Source organism: Aulonocara sp. 'chitande type north' Nkhata Bay, linkage group LG3 (genome assembly GCF_057382095.1).
Source record: "Aulonocara sp. 'chitande type north' Nkhata Bay isolate Kocher_YH1m ecotype deep benthic linkage group LG3, A_spYH_male_GT1.1, whole genome shotgun sequence".
NCBI lineage: Eukaryota > Metazoa > Chordata > Actinopteri > Cichliformes > Cichlidae > Aulonocara > Aulonocara sp. 'chitande type north' Nkhata Bay.
The window spans coordinates 2489184-2513073 of record NC_141346.1 but is presented as its reverse complement, the minus strand read 5'-3'; the positions used below and the strand labels follow the sequence as shown (position 1 = coordinate 2513073).

At 44.0% G+C, this 23890-nt stretch overlaps 3 protein-coding genes and 1 pseudogene across 4 annotated transcripts in view; 1 reads left to right on the top strand and 3 right to left on the bottom strand.

Annotated features, from left to right (window-relative positions):
- Window positions 1-23890, bottom strand: part of LOC147333479 (uncharacterized) — a 167981-nt pseudogene that overhangs the window by 110849 nt on the left and 33242 nt on the right. The gene's annotated exons all lie outside the window — the stretch shown is intronic.
- LOC147333481 (uncharacterized) lies at window positions 1612-2217 on the bottom strand. Its single transcript, XM_086287270.1, has one exon. It carries the CDS (start codon window positions 2215-2217, stop codon window positions 1612-1614), a length of 606 nt encoding a protein of 201 aa, XP_086143396.1.
- LOC147333478 (alpha-2-macroglobulin-like) overlaps window positions 17210-23890 on the top strand; it is a 63536-nt gene continuing 56855 nt past the window's right edge. The window contains exons 1-3 of the mRNA XM_086266942.1: window positions 17210-17334; window positions 17414-17594; window positions 17690-17843. Of these exons, the coding sequence (XP_086123068.1) occupies window positions 17255-17334; window positions 17414-17594; window positions 17690-17843 (415 nt within the window). The 5' untranslated portion in view covers window positions 17210-17254. The remainder of the gene's footprint in view (window positions 17335-17413; window positions 17595-17689; window positions 17844-23890) is intronic.
- On the bottom strand, window positions 20187-21592 carry LOC147333480 (uncharacterized). The gene is made up of 3 exons (XM_086267817.1): window positions 21164-21592; window positions 20834-20935; window positions 20187-20583 (listed from the first exon to the last, which is right to left on the bottom strand). Exons 1-3 carry the CDS (start codon window positions 21440-21442, stop codon window positions 20266-20268), a joined length of 699 nt encoding a protein of 232 aa, XP_086123943.1. The 5' UTR covers window positions 21443-21592; the 3' UTR covers window positions 20187-20265.

The window sequence follows — 23890 nt, the reverse complement described above, 5'->3', positions numbered from 1 at the left end:
ACTACATGTTGCCTGTGTGCATTCAGCAGGCTGCACTGGAGTTTGCCTGGTAACAGATGATGTAGGGGGGGGGGGGGGGGGGGGTCGTGCACTTAGATTAACGACACAGACACATAGCCTGTCTGGGTAAACTGACTGCAAGTGTTGTTTAAGTCTGGACAAGTAGAATAACAGGATGCATCTGGAGGAACTGAAAGAGGAACTGTTCTGTTTTAGTGACGCGAGGTACTGGTCATCATAAGTATAAATATTACACCCACCTATTGTAAGGGGGAGATGGAGTCTGATGTTTTGCAGAGCCGATCTTCACCACATATATGTGTTTTAATAAAATAATTTGTGTTGACCCACTATGGACTTTCAGTCGTATGTCTCTTCCTCAAAATTCGAACCGCGACACTTTCCTGATTTTGTTCTAGGTAGTGGACCCACACAGTCTACTATGACATTGACATTGTCCTCTCGCCACTGCTCTACTCCCTCTACACTTCAGACTGTGTGGCCACCCATGGCTCCAACACCATTGTGAAGTTTGCTGACGACACAGTGGTGTTGGGTGCCATCTCCAACAACGATGAGATGGCCTACATGGATGAAGTGAAGAATCTGGCATCGTGGTGCCAGGACAACCACCTCCAGCTGAACGTCAGCAAGACCAAGGAGCTGGTGGTGGACTTCAGAAGGGGTCAGCACAGAGACTACAAGCCCATTATCATCAATGGAGCTCCAGTGGAGAGGGTGCAGTCCTTCAAGTATCTTGGTGTCCACATCTCCTCAGACCTGACATGGGCTGCCCACATTCAGGTCCAGACCAAAAAGGCTAGGCAGCGCCTGTATCACCTACGACAACTGAGGAAGTTCAGGGTCTCTCCAGAGATCCTCAGGATTTTCTATACAGGCGCTGTGGAGAGCATCCTCACACAGAACATGACATCGTGGTTTGGGAACAGCTGGGTGAAGGACCAAAAAGCTCTCCAGAGAGTGATCCGTACAGCAGAACGCTGCTGCAGGATTACTCTCCCCCTGCTTCAGGACACCTACACCAGGAGATGCCGGACTAGAGCAGATACTGAAGGACCCGTCCCATCCTGGCAACAAACTGTTCCAACTTTTGCAATCTGGTAGAAGGTTCTGCATCATCCGGGCAAGGACAGAGAGACTCAAGAGGAGCTTCTATCCCCAAGCCATCCGTGCCCTAAACACACACACCCGCCCTCTCACATCAGAATCAGAATACTTTATTCATCCCGAGGGAAATTAGGTTTACAGCAGGCAGCACCCTAATGGCGCATGCGCACTTACAAAGGAACCTTCTGACCAACTTTACACAAACATCACATTGGGCAGACATGTCAGAAAGGTAGGCTGATAAGAAAAAACAACGAAAATACACTGTCCTTCGGCCTATCAGGCTAAGTAAACAGTCCTCCAGCCAATCCAGGTGTCCTTGCATGGGATGGAAAGAATAGCCGTAACACAGTCGTTATCAGGGAGTGATTGTTCGGCTCCAGCCTTGGGCCTGCAGCTTGCGCCGTGATGGGGGTCCGCAATCTCAATGTTGATTTTGTAAATTTCCATGCGAGCAGCCCAGGAGAATTTTCAGGCTGCCCTTTAACACTCCGACGCTGGTCTCTCAATCTCCCGTTGGAGAGTCGCGAGCCTCCCCATGATGGTATCAAACTTCTGTTCCATGGTGTTATCATTCTTTTGATTCTGAGATCTCACAACTGCAGTGATCCGTTCCGCGATGTGTTCCAACTGTCGCTCAAGGGTCTCATTTTGAGCAGGCCTCTCTCTGATGTATCCCCCCATACGCTCAACGGTGTTGTTTTGAGCCTTCACAGCAGCTGCAAGCGTCTCCAAGGTGTTGACTATATTACGTTCGTTGTGAGAGGTTGCGCCTCGTTCCATTGCGATTCCAGCGGGCGGCCTTGGGGGGGTTTGAACAGCCAGTTCCGCTCTCTTATTTCTCCGATAAACCAGGGCTAAGCCAACTCCGATCAGCACGAACCCTGTTATCACGGTTCCGAATAGATAGATATCTTCAGCGTCCTCGATCGACAGTCCCGCCAGGCACATGATCCTCCAGTTCTGCCACCCGTCCGTCGTGTATCCGGCAGTGAAAGTCCCTGCAGGGCACTCGGGATCTCCCGAACCCAGGCTTCTCGTTGAGAAAAGGGTGTCAATAGCATTCAGAGACCAGTTGACCAAATCCATAATTCTCTTTTAGGTTTTAGAGAACGACAGTGGGAGGCTATTCCAGGGAAAGTAATGCACACAAGACAAGACAAGGACATAGAGGCTAAGCAGGGAAGATAAGGGTGAGGAGGAGAGGAGAAAAGCACTATAACTGACTGAGACAGGACTCTTCCAGACACTAAACCAAGGATTAATGTACATTTCAATTCCTTTAATTTTAAATATGTTTATATTGTCTATCCTGTAAAATAGTCAGATGTCTATTCATATTAATGTACAGAATTCACCTGCTTGCTGCTACTACTGCACATTCACCCAATGTACAGTGGGGCAAAAAGGTATTTAGTCAGCCACCGATTGTGCAAGTTCCCCCACCTAAAATGATGACAGAGGTCAGTAATTTGCACCAGAGGTACACTTCAACTGTGAGAGACAGAATGTGAAAAAAAAATCCATGAATCCACATGGTAGGATTTGTAAAGAATTTATTCGTAAATCAGGGTGGAAAATAAGTATTTGGTCAATAACAAAAATACAACTCAATACTTTGTAACATAACCTTTGTTGGCAATAACAGAGGTCAAACGTTTACTATAGGTCTTTACCAGGTTTGCACACACAGTAGCTGGTATTTTGGCCCATTCCTCCATGCAGATCTTCTCGAGAGCAGTGATGTTTTGGGGCTGTCGCTGAGCAACACGGACTTTCAACTCCCGCCACAGATTTTCTATGGGGTTGAGGTCTGGAGACTGGCTAGGCCACTCCAGGACTTTCAAATGCTTCTTACGGAGCCACTCCTTTGTTGCCCGGGCGGTGTGTTTTGGATCATTGTCATGTTGGAAGACCCAGCCTCGTTTCATCTTCAAAGTTCTCACTGATGGAAGGAGGTTTTGGCTCAAAATCTCACGATACATGGCCCCATTCATTCTGTCCTTAACACGGATCAGTCGTCCTGTCCCCTTGGCAGAAAAACAGCCCCATAGCATGATGTTTCCACCCCCATGCTTCACAGTAGGTATGGTGTTCTTGGGATGCAACTCAGTATTCTTCTTCCTCCAAACACGACGAGTTGAGTTTATACCAAAAAGTTCTACTTTGGTTTCATCTGACCACATGACATTCTCCCAATCCTCTGCTGTATCATCCATGTGCTCTCTGGCAAACTTCAGACGGGCCTGGACATGCACTGGCTTCAGCAGCGGAACACGTCTGGCACTGCGGGATTTGATTCCCTGCCGTTGTAGTGTGTTACTGATGGTGACCTTTGTTACTTTGGTCCCAGCTCTCTGCAGGTCATTCACCAGGTCCCCCCGTGTGGTTCTGGGATCTTTGCTCACCGTTCTCATGATCATTTTACCCCACGGGATGAGATCTTGCGTGGAGCCCCAGATCGAGGGAGGTTATCAGTGGTCTTGTATGTCTTCCATTTTCTGATGATTGCTCCCACAGTTGATTTTTTCACACCAAGCTGCTTGCCTATTGTAGATTCACTCTTCCCAGTCTGGTGCAGGTCTACAATACTTTTCCTGGTGTCCTTCGAAAGCTCTTTGGTCTTGGCCATGGCGGAGTTTGGAGTCTGACTGTTTGAGGCTGTGGACAGGTGTCTTTTATACATCTGATGAGTTCAAACAGGTGCCATTCATACAGGTAACGAGTGGGGGACAGAAAAGCTTCTTTTTTTTTTTTTTTTTTTTTTTTTTTTCTAAATGACATCAGAAACAGCAGTATGCGACATTACGTGATGGCAGAGCTTCAGTTCATCCTTTGTCATTTTTTTTTTTTTTTTTTTTTTTTTTTTTAATAAATAGGACAGGGGGAATGAATGAGAGAGAGAGGGGGAGAGAAAGAAAGAAAACCAAAGGGGAGAAGAGACGGTGAGAAGGGGGGGGAAGAGAGAGAAAAAAAAAAAGAACTCCTGGGTCACCTGTATGGAGAAAAAAAACAAACAAACAAACAAACAAAAACAAACAGAGGAGACAGCAAACAACAAAGAGCAACATAATAATAGAGAAAACAAAGCACCATCACAATAAATTAGCTAGTCATAGATATCAATATTTACTAAGTAATAAACGATATTGTGCAGCACGCAAGATAGACAGCGCACAGTGTGCTTTGAGGCAGCAGCCAAGAAAGCTTTAGTCCGCGTCTGTGAATACCCATGTGTGCATACCTGTGTGGATCAGCATGCTTGCATTCCAAAGGTTTCTCCATGTAATGATCTGCTAGGGAGTGTGGGGGGGCCACAGCCCCGTCCTCCAGGGTGTGAAGCGGGTATGGAGGAGATCAAAACTCCAGACATCCAGAGGCCCCCAGAACACAAGAGACCATGGAAGACCAACAGAGGGGCAGCCGCGCCACTGTCCCAGTAAGAGCTGAGGAGAGTCCCAGATAAGGTCTCGCCCAGCAGCCGCGGAGCAGAAGTCAGGGGGAGTTGCAGTGACGCGCCCGTGAGCTCCGCCGGCCCCCAGCTGCGCCTGAGTGACCGAGCCCTAGGCCGAGAGGCCGGGGGCACCCCACCTCCAAAGGGGCCCGAGCGAGCCCCAGGCCCCAGGCCCCGACAAGCGGCCGCCAAGGAGTGAGCCGGTGTGTACCCGGACGCCCACCCCTAGACACAAAGAACCACCAACACACCGACACCTGAGGGAGTCCGCCACCGGCAGGGGAAGTGGTGGTGGGTGGAGATAGGCCTCCAAACCTTGGAGGGCCTGAGGTGTCCCCAGAGAGGTGGCGTCTGATACCCAACCTGACATATAGACACAGACATACAGGCACACACAGACACAAACATCCATTCCCACCCTCATGCTCTCATATGCACTCACTCCACACTCAACCAACGTGGAGACAGACATAAAGAGACGCTGTACACACAATCACACTCCCCAAGCGTACTCTACAAACCGGGTCTAGGTACCCTTGCCCCTGGAGGGGGGAATTGCACCCAGACCCAGGTGGTGTTACCCTTTTCCCTGCGGTGGGGAGAGGCAGACCACCCCGACTCCGCAGCAGCAGGGAGGCCCCACACCCCAGACCGCAGTCGGACGGCCAACTCCTCCTACTAGCCCTCCCGCTCCAGCAGGCCGCAGAGAATGGGGGTGGGAGAAGACTCCAAACCTCCCTCCACCCGCTCATTGTAGTGTTGATGCATATGTGTTCTAAGGTGCAATTAAAACCCAGGAGGGCATGGAGCTACCTGCCAAGGAGCAGCAGGTAAGCGCATAGTCCCTCCTGCTAACCCTCAATGACTAAGTGTATTTAAAATTGAGAGGTGGGCAACGACGTCAGGGGTGAGGTATACACCCTGATGGTGATTTGGACTCCGTGATTGTGCCCACCCCCAAGATCCTATATGTATGTGTAATGAGTGTGAATAATGTGAATGTCTAAGTTGTGGGATAAAATTGAGGCAGAGGCAGCCAGAAGGGGACGGGGGGGGGGGGGGGGGGTAGCCTCCTCTGCACCCTGGTGACATACCCCCACTCCAAGGCCCTGCATGTGTGGGTGGTTGTGGAGGAGCGGGAAGAGGGAGGCAGCTGGAGATGGGGCGGGAAGGAAGGGAGGGGCAGGGAAGGGGGGCCCAGGCCCATCAGACCGGGGCCCAGTGCAGTAGCGCCCCCCGGCTCCACAGAGCCCTGGACAGTCCACCCAACCCCACCACAGAGAAAACTGCACCCACCCCACCAACCACACATCTTCCAGACTACATAAGACGGTAAACGCCCAGGCTGAGATCTTCCTCCACCTCTCCTGTATCTCCCCCTCCTGCAGAGAGTTCCTGAGAGAAGAAAGCTCCTGCAAGATGTGACCATCCCCCCCACCAGTTGAAGAGCCCCCCAGGCGGCTCGATGCACCGGCGGCACCCTGCTCCAGGGCCGGGCCCCCATGCACCCACCCGCCCACAACCCCGGCAACACACCAACCAGGACCCGAGCCCCCGAGGCCCGGCCCGGGCCCCAGCCCAGAGACGGAGCGCCCCCAGAACCTCACGCCCATCCCGGACCCACCCAGGGGCAGCCAGGTTGCCAGGTCAGTAACCCGCGTCCGTCAGCACAGACCCTCCCCTAGCCCCGCTGCACGCAGCCGCGAGGAAACAGTCACCTGAGAGCCAACAGAGCCCTCAACCGGACGTGACCGCTACCCCGGGTTGAGCCCCCCAAGGAAGATGCCTCCGGGGAACCCCCCGACGCCCTAAGCCTGTCCCTACCCCCTCACCAATCACAACAGTGAAGGCGGGACCAAACTATGACCCCCCACCCCCACTAGGTGATGGAGCTGATAAAAGGGGCCCAGAGCAATTGATCTAATGTGGTGGCAGAGGCTGTGTCAAGACTAATGTAATCTAATAGATAATTTCTATATTGGTTAGAATTAAGATTATTTTTATTTTTCCAGTTCATGAGGACAGTTTTCTTGGCTATGCATAGGGCAGTGAAGATCATATGGGCTATATTCTTTTCTGAAGTGACATTATCTAAGCTGCCCAACAAACACACTAAGGGGGAGGTTGGAATGTTACATTTCAGACATTTTGATAAGTCTTCACATATCTCGCGCCAAAACTTTTGCACTGGTGGACAGAACCAAAGAGCGTGGATGTAATTGTCTGGTGTATTGCCTTGACAGTGTGAGCAGTTGTTGGAAGATGTAAAGCCCATCTTGAACATCCGATGACCTGTATAGTGCACTCTATGAAGTATTTTGTATTGTATTAATTGCAGACTGGGATTTTTAATTAATTTAAAAGTTTTTAAGCAAATCTGAGACCAGAAGTTTTGGTCTAGGTTGACTGATAAATCTGCTTCCCACTTTGCAGTAGGAAGGGATATTGATTCATCTAATTTAGAAAGTGTTCTGTATATTTTAGATAATAATTTGGGGGATTTAAGAGTAAGAAAATGTGCCGCACTTAGTGGTGTTTGTAATTCAACTTGACTGAGGTTAAATTTCTTTTTTACTATGGATTTAATTTGTTGATATTCTAAAAACCTTGTCTTGTTGATCCCATATTGTTCAACTAGTCTGTCAAATGGAATAAATTCTGTTCCCTCTAATATATGTTCTAAGTATTTAATTCCTTTACAACTCCATTCTGGGAAATTAATCATATTATTGTTTTGTAATATGTCAGGGTTATTCCAGATAGGTGTACGTTTGCATGGGATTAATGAAGACTCCGTTATTTTTAGAAACTCCCACCATGCTGTCAGAGAGAAGCTGATGTTGATACTTTTAAAGCATTCATGTCTTTTGATGTTTGAGCTAATAAATGGTAGGTCTGAAATCTCTAGATCCTTGCATAGTGCCTGTTCAACATCTAGCCAGGGCTCAACTAAGAAGGTATGTTTTAACCATTCTGAGATGAACTGAAGCCTGTTGGCTAAGAAGTATTGGTGAAAATTAGGCAGATCTAATCCTCCTCTATCCTTGGTTCTTTGTAGCGTTTTTAAGCTAATACGCGGGGGTTTATCTTTCCAAAGGAATTTGGAAATATATGAATCCAGAGATCTGAACCAATCTTGTGATGGTTTGTTAGGGATCATCAAAAATAAGTAATTTATTTTTGGCAAGATCATCATTTTTATAGTGGCGACCCTTCCCATGAGTGATATGGGTAAAGATTTCCATCTAGTCAGATCGCCTTCTACTTTCTTTAGAAGTGGGATGTGGTTTAGTTTAGTTAAGTCTGAAAGCTTAGGAGAGATATTAATACCTAAATATTTTATATTTCCGGATTGCAGTGGGGCAGAGGAAGAATTATGGAAGGAGCAGTTAATGGGGAGAACTGTAGATTTTGGCCAGTTAATTGAATAATCTGAAACTCTTGAAAACCAGTTTATTAAAGTAATTACCTCAGAGAGGTTGGTTTGTGTGTTTTGCAGAAAAAGCAACACATCATCCGCATAGAGACTGATTTTATGTTCTATGTTCTTACATTTTATGCCCTTAATTGTTGTAGCCTGTCTAAATGCTGCTGCTAGAGGTTCGATAAAAATTGCAAAAAGTGAGGGGGAGAGTGGGCATCCCTGTCTGGTGCCCCTCAGGAGACAGAAGCTGGAGGATGTCTGGTCATTTGTTCTGATACGAGCCGTTGGGGAATTGTATAATATTCTTATCCAGTTTATGAACGAGTTTCCAAAACCAAATTTGTGTAAAGTTGCGAATAAAAATTTCCAATTAACTCTGTCAAATGCTTTTTCTGCATCTAGAGATAATATTATGGCTTCGATGTTTTTATCGTATGAGTAGTCTATTAAATTAAGTAATCTACGAGTGTTTGTTGAGGAGTGCCGACCTTTTATGAAACCAGTTTGGTCAGGATGAATTAAGAGGGGGGTCATTTTCTCTAATCTCTTTGAGAGAGCTTTGCAGATTATTTTAAGGTCTACATTTAAAAGAGAAATTGGACGATAGCTTGAGGGAAATAAAGGGTCTTTGCCTGGTTTTAGCAGGAGACTAATGTTGGCAGAATTCATATTTGGTGGTAGTCTGCCCTTTTCCTCGATTTCCTGCAACATGCTGTGGAATACTGGTGCCAAAATTGTCCAGAATTCTTTGTAGAATTCTGCAGGGAAGCCGTCTGGACCTGGAGCCTTATTATTGGGCATACTTATCAGGGCTTCCTGGAGTTCACTTGGCGTCAGTGGCGAATCGAATTCCATTGCTTGACTGTCTAGTAATTTTGGAAGAGTTACGTTGTCAAGAAACAGATCAATTTCATTTTTAGATGGGTTTATTTGTGGTGAGTATAAAGTTTCATAGAAATCCCTAAAAATGTTGTTTATTCTTCCAGGATCATATATTGTGTTCCCCGATAAATCTTTAGCAGCACATATAGTTATTTTTTCTTTCTTTATTTTTAGCTGGTTAGCTAGAAATCGACCTGATTTGTTACTGTGTTCAAAATTCTGCAAGCGAAGTCTTTGTATAAGGAATTGTGTTTTTTTATTAATAGTTTCATTTAATTCTAGTTTTGTTTTGCATATTTTGTTCAATGTTTCCTGATCTTGGTGGGACGCGTAGGCTTCTTCTAGTGATTTGATGTTTTTTTCTAATTCCTGAATATTTTTGTTTTCTTCTTTCTTTTTGTGTGATGAGAAAGAAATTATTTTACCTCTCATCACAGCTTTCCCTGCTTCCCATAGAACAGAAGCAGATATTCCGGGAGTGTCATTAAAGTCTAAATATGAAGTCCATTCCTTTTTAAAGTATTTAATAAAGTCTTCATCTTTAAGTAGTGATATATTAAATCTCCAGTTTTTACTTGGCGTAGTATTATTCTTGTGCATTAGTGTTAAAGATACAGGAGCATGATCGCTGACAGCTATAGGATGAATCTCAGTGTCTGAAATGTCACACAGCAGTGAGCTGCTGACCAAAAAATAATCCAGACGAGAGTAGGAGTGATGAACATGCGAGAAAAAAGTATATTCCTTACTGGTGGGGTGAAGAGAGCGCCATGCATCGCAAAGACCAAAGTCGTTCATATACTGTTTGATTATATTTGTGGACTGCCAATTACGCTGAGTTCCTGTTGTGTTGAGCCTATCCATTTCTTCATTTAGTCCAAGGTTGAGGTCACCGCCAAGAATGAGTGTGCAATCAAGGTGTTCAGAGAGTGCACTAAAAAAACCGTGGAAGAATGAGGGTTCATCAACATTTGGACCATATATACTAACAATACATAGTTTTTTGTTCAATATTGATAGTTTAATAATTAGAAATCTACCCTCTGGATCTATAACTGTATCGAGTACTGTAAAATGAACATTTTTATGTATTAAAATTGCTACTCCCCGTTGTCTAGAATTATAACCGGCTGCAAACACGTTAGGAAACTCAGGTGTTTTAAGTTCATTTAAACCTGTGACAGGTTTGTGAGTTTCTTGTAATAAAACAACATCTGCCTGTAGTTTTTTAAGCTGGTTAAATATTTTTAACCTCTTTCCTCTGGTGCCAGCTCCATTTACATTCCATGTGACAAACCTCAGCATGCCCTTAATTGTGCGTGTATGTTTAATGATGTATGCTGGGTGTTTCGTTTAAACGGGTGGAGAGAGTGTGGAAACATCCCTTGTTTGTAAATAGAAAGAGAAAAAGAAGTGTGGTGAGAGACTCCATAAGTCTGACTATGTGTGTGAATATTCACTAATATGAACAAGCGTGGCTTGCTTATGTGTCCTGCAAGTCTGTGCGTGCTGTGAGGCTGTTGTGAATGTGCTGCCGTTGAGCTGATGTGTTTGCGTGATCGTGTTGTGAAAATATGGAGAAATAGAGGGTGTTGTTTGTAGGTGAGTGGGGAAGTAGGTGACCACAGCAGTGAAAGACAAGAGAAAGAAAGAAACCACATGAACTGTGAGCGACAACAAAAAAAAAGAGACGAAACGGAAACATTCCAATTAAAGCAATGACGGAGGGTGACGGTGTTATATCTGCTATGACATCATATTGATATTACTAGGTTAAACACATTTTAAAGGAGAAAGTGTGAATGAATAAGAAAAGAGTGTAGCGGGTTCTTATCTGGAGTGCAGTCAGTATAACCACGGTGTGGTGCCGGGGTCGCGGTAGAGCTGTCCGTCCATGTAGAGCCGGTCCACAGCGATGACAGCACGGGAGCCTTTCTGGATAAAGCTACGTCGAACTGGGAACAGGACCTTGCGTCGTTCCAGGATCTCTTTGGGGAACTGGTCGTTCACGCTGAAGTCCGTTCCTTTCAGCTCTCTGCCGCGACTCTTCACCTGTTCCTTCTGTTTGAATTGACTGAATTTGGCCACAATAGGCCGTGGTCTCCCGGTCCGCGACCGCGCGCCCCCCAAGCGATGTACTCTATCGAAGTCGATGTTCTTTACGGTGTCCTCCGGCAGCTTCAGGTGGATTTTAATGAAGCTTTTCACCGTTGCCTCTGCGTCCTCTCCGGCAGTTTCTGGAATACCAGAAAACACAAGATTATCTCTCATGCTACGGGCTTGTAGATCGATAACGGACTCTTTTATTTTTTTATTTTCAATGTTTAGCTGGGTCACGTTATCGGTGAGAGATTTAACCGACTCCCGTAGCGTGGCATTTTCAGCGGCAAGCGTTTCCACCTGCCGCTGGCTGAATTCCAGGGATTCTCTCAGAGATTTAAATTCCCGGTGTAAGATCTCCACCAGGGACAGCCTCGCATCGAAACTGGACAATCGCTTGTCGATTGACTCCAGGATTTCTGCGATGTCTTTGCCGGCAGGCGATGTTGTACCGGGGGAGTCTGCCTGGCGACTTCTCTTCGATGACGGCGTCTCGATTTTGGCCGGGGAAGATGCACTCTGGGCCTTATGCATTACTAAATCTTGAAAACAGCGGTCGATGTAATCTTGGAGAGCGTCTAAACTCTCCCCGTTGTCCTCCAGGGTGTTAGAGATGATAAAACAGATGTTGTTAGTTATATGACAATTGATTAGTATATTTGGTAATACTGAAGCTTGGAAAACCTTTGTTAAACTCTATGCTACCATTTGCTTTTTCTCCGCCAAAATCTCCGGCGTCTGACGTCACCTACAACATCACTTCCGTCACTTACCTCACTTCCGTCCGTCACTCCGAAAAGCTTCTTACAGAAGACGTTACAGGTCTGTGAGAGCCAGAGATTTTCCATGTTTGAGGTGACCAAATACTTATTTTCCACCCTAATTTACGTATAAATTCTTTACAAATCCTACCATGTGAATTCATGGATTTTTTTTTCACATTCTGTCTCTCACAGTTGAAGTGTACCTCTGGTGCAAATTACTGACCTCTGTCATCATTTTAAGTGGGGGAACTTGCACAATCGGTGGCTGACTAAATACCTTTTTGCCCCACTGTATATATATATATATATATATAATGTTCTTCCTCTACACCCCCCCCCCCCCCCCCCCCCCAATTTTTTTGCACATGTCGAGGAGCGTGTCAGGCTACATTTCACTGTGTGTTATACTTGTTTAACTATGCATGTGTCAAATAAAGAACCTTGAACCTTGAACCTTGAAAAGGCTGATCCACTACAGGAATGGGACACAACGGAGCTGGGGCTATGACCTGATTAGGTTTACCTGCAATCTGACATACATGGCAACTGTTGCAAAATTTAGAAACATCACGCTTCATACCAGGCCAAAAGAAATGTCTTAATAGTAGCTGGTATGTTTTCGTGATGCCCAAGTGTCCCGACCACTGGCTTTCATGGGCAAGGGCCAGGATTTTCTGTCGGTACACAGAGGGCACGGCAATCTGCTTGACCTTACTCCATTCTGCACCTTCTGCACCTGGTGGAGACCACTGACGCATCAGAACATCCCGTTCTACAAAAAAGGCTTGTTGCTCTTTCTCGACTTGCTCAGCACTTACCGTACGTTAGAAACAGCTCTGTAGTGTTTCATCAGCTAATTGAGCTGCTGATAGCTGGTCTCTAGTCAAGGGCAGCAAAGAGACCTTAGGAAATGGATCAGGCTCCTCAGGTTTCACTGAGTCTGGGGGTGACAGAACATTGTTTCTGTTAGTGGGTACATCATTCTCCTCGGAAAATGAGGACATCAACACAGAATCAGAGAGGGCAATATCAGTATTTTTACGAGCTTGTGCTCGAGTAATTGCACAGGCTGGATACAGCCCAGGGTGCATAGAAACATCAGAGGTTTTCTGATTCAGGGGGTTGTCTAAAACCTCCAGACGAGGGAGCACTACCCCTCCTGCAATATCATTGCCCAACAACATGGCCACGCCCTCTATTGGCAAGGCCGGGCAAACAGCAACAGGGAAAAATCCTGTAGCAATGGTTGATTTGATAAAAACTCTGTGAACTGGTCTGGGAGCGTAACCCATCTCTATCCCCCGTAGAACAGAATTAAAACCACATTCACTTTCAGCAGAAAACGGTAAGACACTTGCGAGGATGACAGTTTTGAGAACCTCCGGTGTCCCTTAAAATACGCACAGGTTTTAACTCAGATGGATTGTCAGTTAGCGATACTGAGCCATCAAAAATGAATGGTTCGAAACAGGGGTCTGGCACCCTACCACCACAACCGTGGACCTCATGACGGGCCTCAGCTTTTACAAAACCCACCCCTTTGGGTTGCTGAGCATTTGATGTTTTGCGTTTTAAGGCTAAACAGTCAGCAATGACATGTCCAGTTTTATGACAGTAAAACATTCACGGTTTTCCCTGGACCCAGACACTTTAGCTGTGTGGGGCTGTTGCACAGGGCTAACCCGTGGCTTCTCACTGCCAGTAAACGAGGCTTTATGAGTGAGCACAAACTCATCAGCAAGAACAGCAGCAGATGCGAGTGACGTCACTTTCTGTTCATTTAAATATAGCACAATACGCTCAGGGACACATTTCTTAAAATCCTTTAACAAAACTAATTCGCGCAGAGCGTCATAGTTACTCGCTTTCGAAGCAACACACCACTTATCAAAGAGAACCCCCTTTTCCCTTGCAAACTCCACATAAGTTTGGGCTGGCAACTTCTTTTGCTGGCGAAACCTCTGCCTATAGGCCTCGGGGACTAGCTCGTACGCCTGCAAAACAGCCGTTTTAATGCACGAGTAATCTAAAAGTCCCTTAAAGAAAGCGCCGCCACCACCTCTTGGGCTTTGCCGGACAGTTTGCACATTAGCAAAAGAGGCCAAATCTCACTAGGCCACTGCAACGTGCCAGCGATACGTTCAAATGCTGCAAAGTATGTGTCAACCTCAGTTTCTCTAAACGTGGGCACTAAAGAAATGCACTTATTGATTTTAAAAGCAGAAGTGGACGAGGAGGCGGGACCGGAATTGTCAGCAGAGACAGATGAGGCTTGAGACTGAGACTCCAGCTCAAGCTTTCGGAGCCTAACGGCTTTGTCTGCCTCTATCTCCAGCCATCTTATTTCGAGCTGAACCCGCCTGTTCTGGGCCTTCTCCTCAGCCTCCAATTGGAGACGTGCCAGCCGCACCTTCAGCCGAGCTCCTTCTCTGCCTTCTGAACTCCCAGAAGAGAGTGGGTCATAGCGAGGAAGCGTGCGCGGCGTTTTTCCCCGCTCATCCCCCTCACCATCCCCACCAGAACCATTTTGGCCCTCTTCCACTACGGCAGCTTGGCTTGGCACACCAGAGACCACAGGCAAAACAGGCGCTTGAAGCACACCAGCTCCCACCAACTTGTCCACCACTAAAGCTTTTATATCACACTTACGGAGGGTTTTTGAAACCTGCAGCTGAAAGTGATCCACAATTTGCAGCAAATCAGTTTTGCGACGGCTATTGATAATCTCAAGAGATGGGGCAGCTATAAAGTGCTGTAAACAAAACGCAGCCGACATTTTATTTTATTTTTTTAATTTAACCCCCCTCCCAGGAACAAAGACCCCCCTATGAGGGATCCCGGACGAGCCCCCACTTATGTTACGACCCGGCTCTGCTAGGCGACAGCGGACGTAACATAAATGAGCTCAGAGACCAGGGGGTTAGATAAGAAGAAAAACATAAGGTTTATTAACACAACTGAAAACCGTTAGTGAAACAACTCACTAGGCAAGTCCTTCAATGAATGAAGAATCCTCAGCCTTTTATACTCTCAGGTAATTGCAGGCAGCTGTGTCATTGGTCTGTCGTACTCAAGGCTCCTGCAGCAGCCAATGGTGTGAGTGGTCTGACACGCTCTGATCTGCATGAAATTGGGGCGGGCATAGGTCCGGGCCAGCCAATCCCCCGTGAGTCCTGGAGCACTTTGATTTCCATAGAGGAAGGCGGGGCCACCTGGAGGCCAGAGGCCGTAACAACCAGAATATGTAATAAAGCAATAGACCTTTCAGCACAATTCTATTTTTTTCTGTGTAATATAAATATAAAATGTAATCAAATGAAAAAGTTTTTTTTAAACTTGTTTTATTAGTTTTAGTCTTTTAACTTTATGCGTCAAGCAAAAATAAAATTATATGCAACAGTCTGACTGGTAGAAATGTGTTTAACATTTAAACCTATTTTCTGCATATTCCAGCATATCAAATGAAATAATTTTTTGTGTTTACACTCACTATTGTGAGTAAAAACACAGTAAAAAATAAATAAAGTCAAAGATTCAGCAACTCTTAAATTTATTGTCACCTGTGTAGCAGGAGTGGGGCTGGTGGAGGTTTGCCTGGTGCCACAGCGGTCATGTCAGTGGGGGGATCCGGGGGTTTCTCTGTGAATTTAATTTTTCGCTGTAGAAAGAAGTTTTCTTCCCATGCAGAGTGTACAGCGGATGCTAATGTTTTTGTCACTTTTTACAGAATCAAACTCAAAGTAATGTCAGCATTTCCAAGATTTAAACGCTGCGTGGTCGGACTCTCTCCGGCACTCCATGTTATCCATTGTTGATCTACACAAGTCTGTCCCCACCGACGTCGCACACTCGTACGTCATTGTCACAAGACACTCTTACAAATTAAATCACAGTTAACGCAGTGTGCTTACGGAAAAGTAACAGTAATCTAATTACTTTTTAATAATCCCTTACAATACTAATTACTGGAAAAAAGTAATCGGATTACTTGTAACATGTTACTGCCCATCTCTGCACATAAGTATGTCATTGTTTTAGTCCAGAGTTACTCATACATGCCTAAGAAATGCTCCAGCTCCTCAAATAAGTGAGGTAATACAGTTGCAGGTGGATGCCAGTAAGGTGGGTGCTAGAGCTGCTCTTCTGCCTAGCAACACCCTTCGTGTTTTAATTAACCAATGTGCTCGAAATAAAATTGGTATTTACTGTTTTGAAATTGATTTCATGAAAGTATTTAACTTCATTTGGCATAACGGACTTTACTGCAGAATTCCTTAGTGTAGTCAAATTTATAAGAGAAAATTGTTGAGCTGTTAAAATGGGAGACAATCCAACAGAATGTTCCACCCAGATTTATGAAGTTTGTCACGATTTAAGACATTTAAATATTGACATAAATGAACATGTGGTCCTTGACCACAGGTATCAGCACATTAACCATGAGTGAGCTCATATCATAAATACATGTATCATAATAAATATCTAATAATATCTAATAATATCCTAACAGCAGCAGATATTCAGTATATCAGTAGAATTCAGTCCCTCATAGGTTCAGTGCTCTTAACTGTTTTTTCTGTTATTTTCTGGATTTGTTAATAAGGATGAACACATGTGTGTTTAAACATGCCCCACTGCAGCACATTAGTAAGACGGAACAAACAAAAACCCTTTTCCCGTAAAGGCAAATCAAAGAAGACAAATAGAATGACATGGGGTAATACTGCTGGGTCCAGAATATGACTCATTCGCAGCAGTTTTACATCTCAGTTTAAAAATGAGAAAACATATCCATCCACACTCAGCAGTGTGACTGTCACTGCTGTTATTTCAGTGGGCTGAAGTTTGATCTGTGGTGTTTACCAAAGTGCAAGAAAAGCTGTTAAACATGTTTCATTTTGAATCCTTACAGAAATATTGTTATATTTGTCTTTTAAGCAAATGTAGCAGTCTGTGACATCACTGATGAATCCATCCGTTGTGTTTGAGCCTGTTATCACTACACAAACGTTTGTTTAGTCTTTCCCGAAAAATAAGGTCAAAAACATGGCAGTCAGACATCCCACGCTGGGTAAAGGGCGCTGTTGGTGGCTACACTTACTGTAACGCCCAGTGATTTTAGAGAATATCAGTAGTTACACACTACAGTGAGATATCCCACCACTGACGGTAAGAAAATGCACATTATTAAGTAAAACAGGCACATTCGAAACAGAAATAACTTCTTGTAACAGCCGAATTAAACTCTGAGCTGATTTAGAAACATCACCTCGGAGCACTGTATGTTACTGTAATGTTTTACACTGAATGACAAACTTTACTGTTGTCTATAGTTTAGTGTTCAGTGCTGAAAGCAGGATTGGGATTTTGTAAATGTGTAAGTGATTGACTTTGTGGAGATCAGAGTACATGAGTGCGTTTCAAACACGTGGCTGTTATGTGGGTGGGGACGATCAGCCGATATTTAGCCGAAGCTGACACTGAGGATTATCACAACCAGTCATGGACCGTCTCTGGATCCTGAGCTGCACTCTGTGTGTCCTCCTGAGCTGGATGCATGTGGATCAAGCGGTGGCTGAACCGTGAGTTTGTCTTCAGCGTGTTTTTGTCTGTGTGAGTTGTTCACTGCAGTAACTGCTGTATGTGTGATGCTGTATGCAGCCAGTACCTGGTGGCCATTCCTGCAGTTATTGAAGCTGGAGCTGAGGCCAAATTCTGTGCAACTCTCCGACAGCCCAGTGGGACTCTGGTCATGACTGTCACTTTGATGTCCCGAGAGAAGAACACAACCTTATTCACGCATACGTCAAATGAGGCCTTTCAAACCTGTGTTCAGTTTGAGGTTGGCAACCAGCACTTTCACACACAAAGTGTGTGTTAGTTGTTATCGTAAGCATTATAGGCTTTAATGACTATCTAAATATCCCACTGTCTCAGGCTCCTTTGGTACAAAAGGAGGTGCAAAATTTTCAGGTGGAGGTACGAGGAGACACATTTTACTCCAAACAAGTCAGAAAAGTGATGATCCGAGCGTCTGATCCCGTCACATTCATCCAAACAGACAAACCCATCTACCTCCCTGGACAAAAAGGTAACAATGTGCTGTTATGTTATATAAGACATGTAGTTCATTCAAATTCCAACATCATGAGCAAGCTGCTCCACCATCTCCAATTTGTGTAACAAGTTTTATTGTCCAAAATTTGGACACACATACAGTGATTGATGTGAAATGTTTGCTTCAAATAGCAAAATTTTTTCAAGATATCAATACGGTCGATCGACCGAGATGTTTGTTCGCGCTTTGAAATCTGACTCCATCTTTGAACATAACTACCGTATTTTCCGGATTACAAGGCACACTTAAAATCCTTTCTTTTTCTCAAAAATCAATAGTGTGCCTTATGTATGAATTCTGGTTGTGTTTACTGACCACAAACAGATTTTATGTGGTACACAGTGCTCAAAAATGTGTGAAAAAATGTTTTAGTACGCCTTTGGTAAGGTACGAAGCCGCACCGCTTGATGGATTGTCGGAGCATTACAGCTAGAAGAGTCAGAAGCCTCGCGGACTCGGTCTAATCTGGATCCTAAACGCCGTCTGCTTCAGGTCCTAAAGTCAAACGAACACTGCAGCATCACTGAGAGTTAAAAACTGTCTAAATTCTTTCATCTGTAATAAAATGATCAGCCTTGCTGCTTTACCAGGTGTAACAATTAAGTTTAACATCCAGGCATCCATGCAAACAGAATTTATTAAATGTAACAGAGTTAGAAGTTAGCAGGAAGTTAGCTCGCTGGTTTTGCTAGCTACCTAAGCATGATATAGCATGTTGTGACTGAGAGATTTCTGGATAAAAATAAAATGTAAAGCTCTGCTATCACTTCCAACATTACTGAAGTTGGACTACCTGGTATACAATGTTGTGCTACGTGATCGCTAGCGACACAGCTATGTTAGCATAACATAAACACAGTGAAGCTGGAGGATGAACGCTAACTTTTTTCCACTCAATAAAAGTTTCCGATGGTTTTTGACAAATGCAATCGCATGGAAAAATGCTTTAAATGGACCAAACTTCAGTCAGGAGAACAACTGAGATAATCCATCCACAATACCAGGTTAGTCATTATTATAAGATAAGATCACGTTTATTAGTCCCACACGTCGGAAATTGGTTTTGTTACAGCAGAAAGTGGACAGTGCAAAGTTACATAACAAAAATTATAAGGCGCTTAAAGCAGTGTGCTTAATTTCTCCACACTATAGGCCTATTCATGAGAGAGAAATGCACTGAAAATTACCCTCTAGGGAAGGGCGTAGATTTCGTTTTGGCATTGGTGGGGACGAATGATTCAGATTTTTTTTCCTTTTTGTCTTTGCTTCTTGATAAAAAAGGAGAAATGTACTTGCCTACATACACTCTAAGAACTAAAACTGATAATTACTTAAATATTTTGGTGCAACACTTTTACACTCAAAAATAATGAGTAAATGCAACAACAATCACATCTCTTAAATACAGCTTATTAATTGAGTAAATCCAACTAAAATGGAATAAGTTGTTATGAACAATTAAAGATGTTACAGTAACATACAAAATTGAGTAAATACAATTGAAAATGTAAGTTAAAACAACAGTAACCAAAAGTTCAAACTACATAAAATTTTAATTAGGAAATGCTGAAATGCTTGGCACATTTAACCTACACCATTACAATTATTTGTTTTTAAATAATGGTTCAATTTACTTAATATTTTTAAGTTAACTTAAGCAAAAACGTTAATTACAATTAAGTGTTTATTTTATTTATACACACACACACACACACACACACACACACACACACACACACACAGAGGAAAAAAGAACCACGTCAATTCAACATTGTTCACAATGATTTATTTTAAACAGCTTTTTTGTGAATCACACATTTAGCAGATTCCTTCTCTGAACACAGTGAGCTGAAATCTGTTCTACATTCAGTGGATAAAACTTGGATAAAATTTCAGTCACAACAGCCTTATATAATAAAATTGCATCCAAATTGGCATGCTTGATAAAACTCTGTAAAACTGGCATATTGATGCTAACAACAAGAAAAATGTACCTGCCATACAAAGAATAAAAGTGGCTCAAGTGAACGCAGTGCTTTACCTTTTCAGAAAAGGTCAAATGACAAAAATAAAATTAAGATCCAAAAAAAATATAAATCCTGAAAAAAAAAAAAAACATTTGCACTGTGACATAGTTTTTGAACATCTTATTTTGATTCCAAAAAATTGGGAAGATTATAACTAAAGAGTGACCAAAAAACATCCATAATGATACTCTCCCATTTACATCTTAATGTGAATCTGGAAAGTTAATACAAAAACACAGTTTATGGTACAAACATTATTTATGAACAGGAATGTCAAAACAATGTAATGTCGCAACTGAACCTTTTGGTGAGCATTACATGTCACTTAACAAGTCTAACACTTTAAGAACAGCCCTGTGAAATTTTGTCTACAATGAACAGAGGTCATTTTTCAGTCTTTGAACCTTGACAGAAAGGTTTCCTGGATCCAGCTCCATGAACACTTTTCGAAATGCTTCAAATGTGCATTTGAAATTCTTGGGGTATTTCAGATCCAGAGCATAGCACAGTCCCAAAAGATAGCAACAGGCTTTGCTCAGATTCCCAAGTTTGCCCAGAACAGTAACGCCTTCAATAACAATACCCACATCAGTAGGTTCGCCTGACCTGTCTTGATTCTGCAGCAGGTAAATCTTCATCACCTCCTCAGCCAAAGCCTCTTCAACGAAGACAGCATCAGCACCGTCCTTTAAAAAGAGAAACAACTGTTTTAAGCTCACATATTTCCAAACATTGAAACAAAAAGTTTCATTTGTATGACATCACCGGTACTCATAATATGTGGACACTGCTCCAAAATCTTTGAGCAAATGCTATTCTTTTGTATGCTTTGAAGTGTTTGCTTTTTTTCTTTAGAACAGTATCTTAAAACTTGTCTATGATCTCACAAGCTAAAATAAACTACTAATATTCCTAAAACAGATTTATTGCACCAACCTCAAAGGTTTTGATTAAGGCACTTGGATCCTCTCCCAGATGGTCAATGAAACATCTGATGATGACTTCTCGATGGAATTTCCACTCTGTAAAACAGGAAGTCTCAACTGAGGCAAAATTTGCACATTTAAAACATGACTTACCATTTCTAGCTTAAACATAACTATTTTTTTTCTGTTGTTGACCTGTTTTCACACCCACCATCAAGGTAAGAACACCTATGGAGCTAAAATATTGAACAGAAACCTAAGAAAAACCGTTTTTAGTGGAAGGGCCTCTTCAATGCTGTGTTGGAACATTTTTGTGGTTAGAAAATGCAATCTTCCTTACCTGAAGCAGAAGGTTTAACTGTGCCCTGTGGCGTTGTCCAGCAGCACCTTTCTTGGCTTGAAACAAGGACAGGAGTTTGGATGAATACAAGTCCAACGATGACATGAACTTTGGTTCAAGGTTCAGGGTCGTGATCCTATGAAACGCTGCACTGACCTGGATGGGAGAGGACAAAAAATCTGAAGGCCAAAATTCTGATTCAATCAAAAAAAAAAAAAATCTACCATTTTTTGCAACCTGGACTTTATTTTCTAAAATGCAAAAGATTAATTTACGCATCCAGACATAAATCCATATAAGTGGATTTGTTCAGTATGCAGACTAAACCCTTAACATAAAGTATTATCTTCCACTAAGCTTCTAAATTTTATGTTATGAATTGCTTGCACTATTTCCCTGTGAGATTGTATAATCTTAGAGGGAAGAGGCGGAGCCAGGTTGCCCTCTGAACCATCGTCTGCCAGGCAGCGATGCGAGAGGAACACACCTCTGAAGTGGCGCACATATTCAGAATCGCGTCAGCGGCTTTACAGAGAAAGCCTTTCAGCTCCTCTGGCAGCTCTGCTTCCTCCACCTTCCTGGAGATGACAAATGCTAGCAAGGCAGTGTTGTTAGTCACTGCAGCTGACTGAACAGTGCATTGATGTTGCTTGATCAGTGAACCTTGCGATCAGCTGGTCAAGTTTGGCGGGATGGGCCGGTCGCTGTCCAACGACCTTGGTCATTTTGGTGCCGAAAACTGAAGCGAGGCTCGGCTCCAGAGGGGGAACAGGCGGAAAACTCCGGTCTGTGAAGCCCTCTGTGAAGCCCTAGGTAGAGACCGGTGCTCTAATCTTCGCTGGCTCTGCTGCTGCCTCAGAGAGGTTGGTCATCATCCCTGGGAATTGAGGCCAGATGGGATCTGGGCAACGAGAGTGAGCGGAGCCATACCTTCCCGCCAGATCATCAGATGGGGGTGGAGCCGGCTGAGGGACGGGAAGTCCCTTCTCACCAGCTGCCTCCTGGATGATGCCAGGCAGATCCAGGAGCAGCGCACCAACAACTGGGAGCGGCGTCCTTGCCGACATGTGAAGGCCAGTGGTGGATGAGCGTCGGCTCATCCACCCTTCTGTCACCAGGCTGCCCAGCTGGGAGGCAGTGGAGCTGCCACCACTGCTGTTTTCCTCACGGTGGGTGGAATCATCCAATTCCGGCCCACCATCGAAGAACTCGATGGCTTCTTCCAGCGAGTACCTCTCTTAGCGGGAACGCCTCCTCAGCATCAGCCTTGAAAAAGGCTGACCTCCGCTGCTTTTCCTCTGGCGGGAGGATCTAACAGGGGCGGCAATAGGATTAAGGTGTGAGGGCGAGGTCCGCATGGTGAGGACCGAGGCAGCCCACGCAGACGGCATGTCGGTCATACGACATGATGTAGCCGGTCTGGCAGGATGGACACAGACGGATCGTCTCGCTGGACATCTTCTGGCTGGCTGAAGAAAAACGGTAGAGCCGATTTCCTGGTCTCACCGTAACTTATACTAGACCAGGGTGAGGCCCACACAGCAGGTGGGCGTGGATTAAAATACTTCAGTGCTGCGCGCACAAGGGGAATACCCACTTAAAGGGCTGCGCCTATACTCATGGTGACACTGGATGACAGACCATGAACTCATCAATATATTTACTGAACTGAAAAATTCTCAAAATTTAGATTTGGCAAATAACCCACCACAAAACCAGTATAAATATTTAGGTGGTATCACCATCCACTACTCAGCTTGTATAAAACAATATCATATTCATCACATCAACAAATTTAACACATCAAGTCCTCTGAGTAAAATTACCTGCTTTACTTTGTAGTTGATGCAGATTTTTTTCCTGGTGGTGAAGATGGTGCTGAAAAAATACAAATCAAAACTTTATCATTACAAAACATGTCACTGAGTAATCTGCCATAACATCAATCTCTTATAAGAAAGTTTAGCTTGGATTGAAATAAACATTTATTTATGTAAATTGGGAGTAACTAGGCAAGGCAAGTTTATTTGTATAGCACAATTCAACAACAAGGTGATTCAAAGTGCTTTACAGAGACATTAGAAACAAAAACAAATAAAAAGCATGATTTAAAATTGATTAAAGCAAGCAAACAAACAAACAAAACAGTATATAAAATCAGAACGGTAGATAAAATCAGTAGTTAGTGTAAGTTTTGAAATTTAAGCTTAAAAGTGTGGATTTGGTGCTTTATTCAAATGCAGATGAGAATAGGTGAGTCTTCAACCTGGATTTAAATAAACTGAGTGTTTCTGGAACTATACTAACTAACTATATACTAACTATACTGGAAATGATGGCACTTTTGGCTTGACCAAAAGGACCAAAGCTTCTTTTTTTTTCATTATTTTCTGGGATCTGAAAGGAAGTAGGGCCCCGAGTCTAAATTTACTTAAGGCCCCATAGTACTTTGGACCGGCCCTGGATGAGGTAATCTGCTGACCCGGGCGGTCCTCTCAGCGTTCTCTCAAAAACTGGCCCTGTTCGGGACAAAGCTGAAAGCAGCGTCTTATATGCTCTGAAAGACCCCACATAGAACAAGAAAGCTAAGCAGCATGGTTGCTGCTATGAACTGTTCCGCGGGCAGGTCTTCTTAGTTACCAAAGCCATTGATGACGTCTGTTCATCTCCTCCTGAACAACCTGACAGAGTGAGTCAGGCCGCGTGACTACCGCAGCTCCCGCACCG

Bases quoted from the DNA above. Each gene is read 5' to 3' on its own strand.
- LOC147333481 (XM_086287270.1), bottom strand. From the start codon at position 2,217: ATGGATTTGGTCAACTGGTCTCTGAATGCTATTGACACCCTTTTCTCA.
- LOC147333480 (XM_086267817.1), bottom strand. From the start codon at position 21,442: ATGCGTAAATTAATCTTTTGCATTTTAGAAAATAAAGTCCAGGTTGCA. The intron at 20,936-21,163 runs GTAAGGAAGATT...GCCTCAGTTGAG, and splicing joins AGTTAAACCTTCTGCTTCAG to ACTTCCTGTTTTACAGAGTG. The intron at 20,584-20,833 runs GTTGGTGCAATA...CTCTTTTTAAAG, and splicing joins CCTTAATCAAAACCTTTGAG to GACGGTGCTGATGCTGTCTT.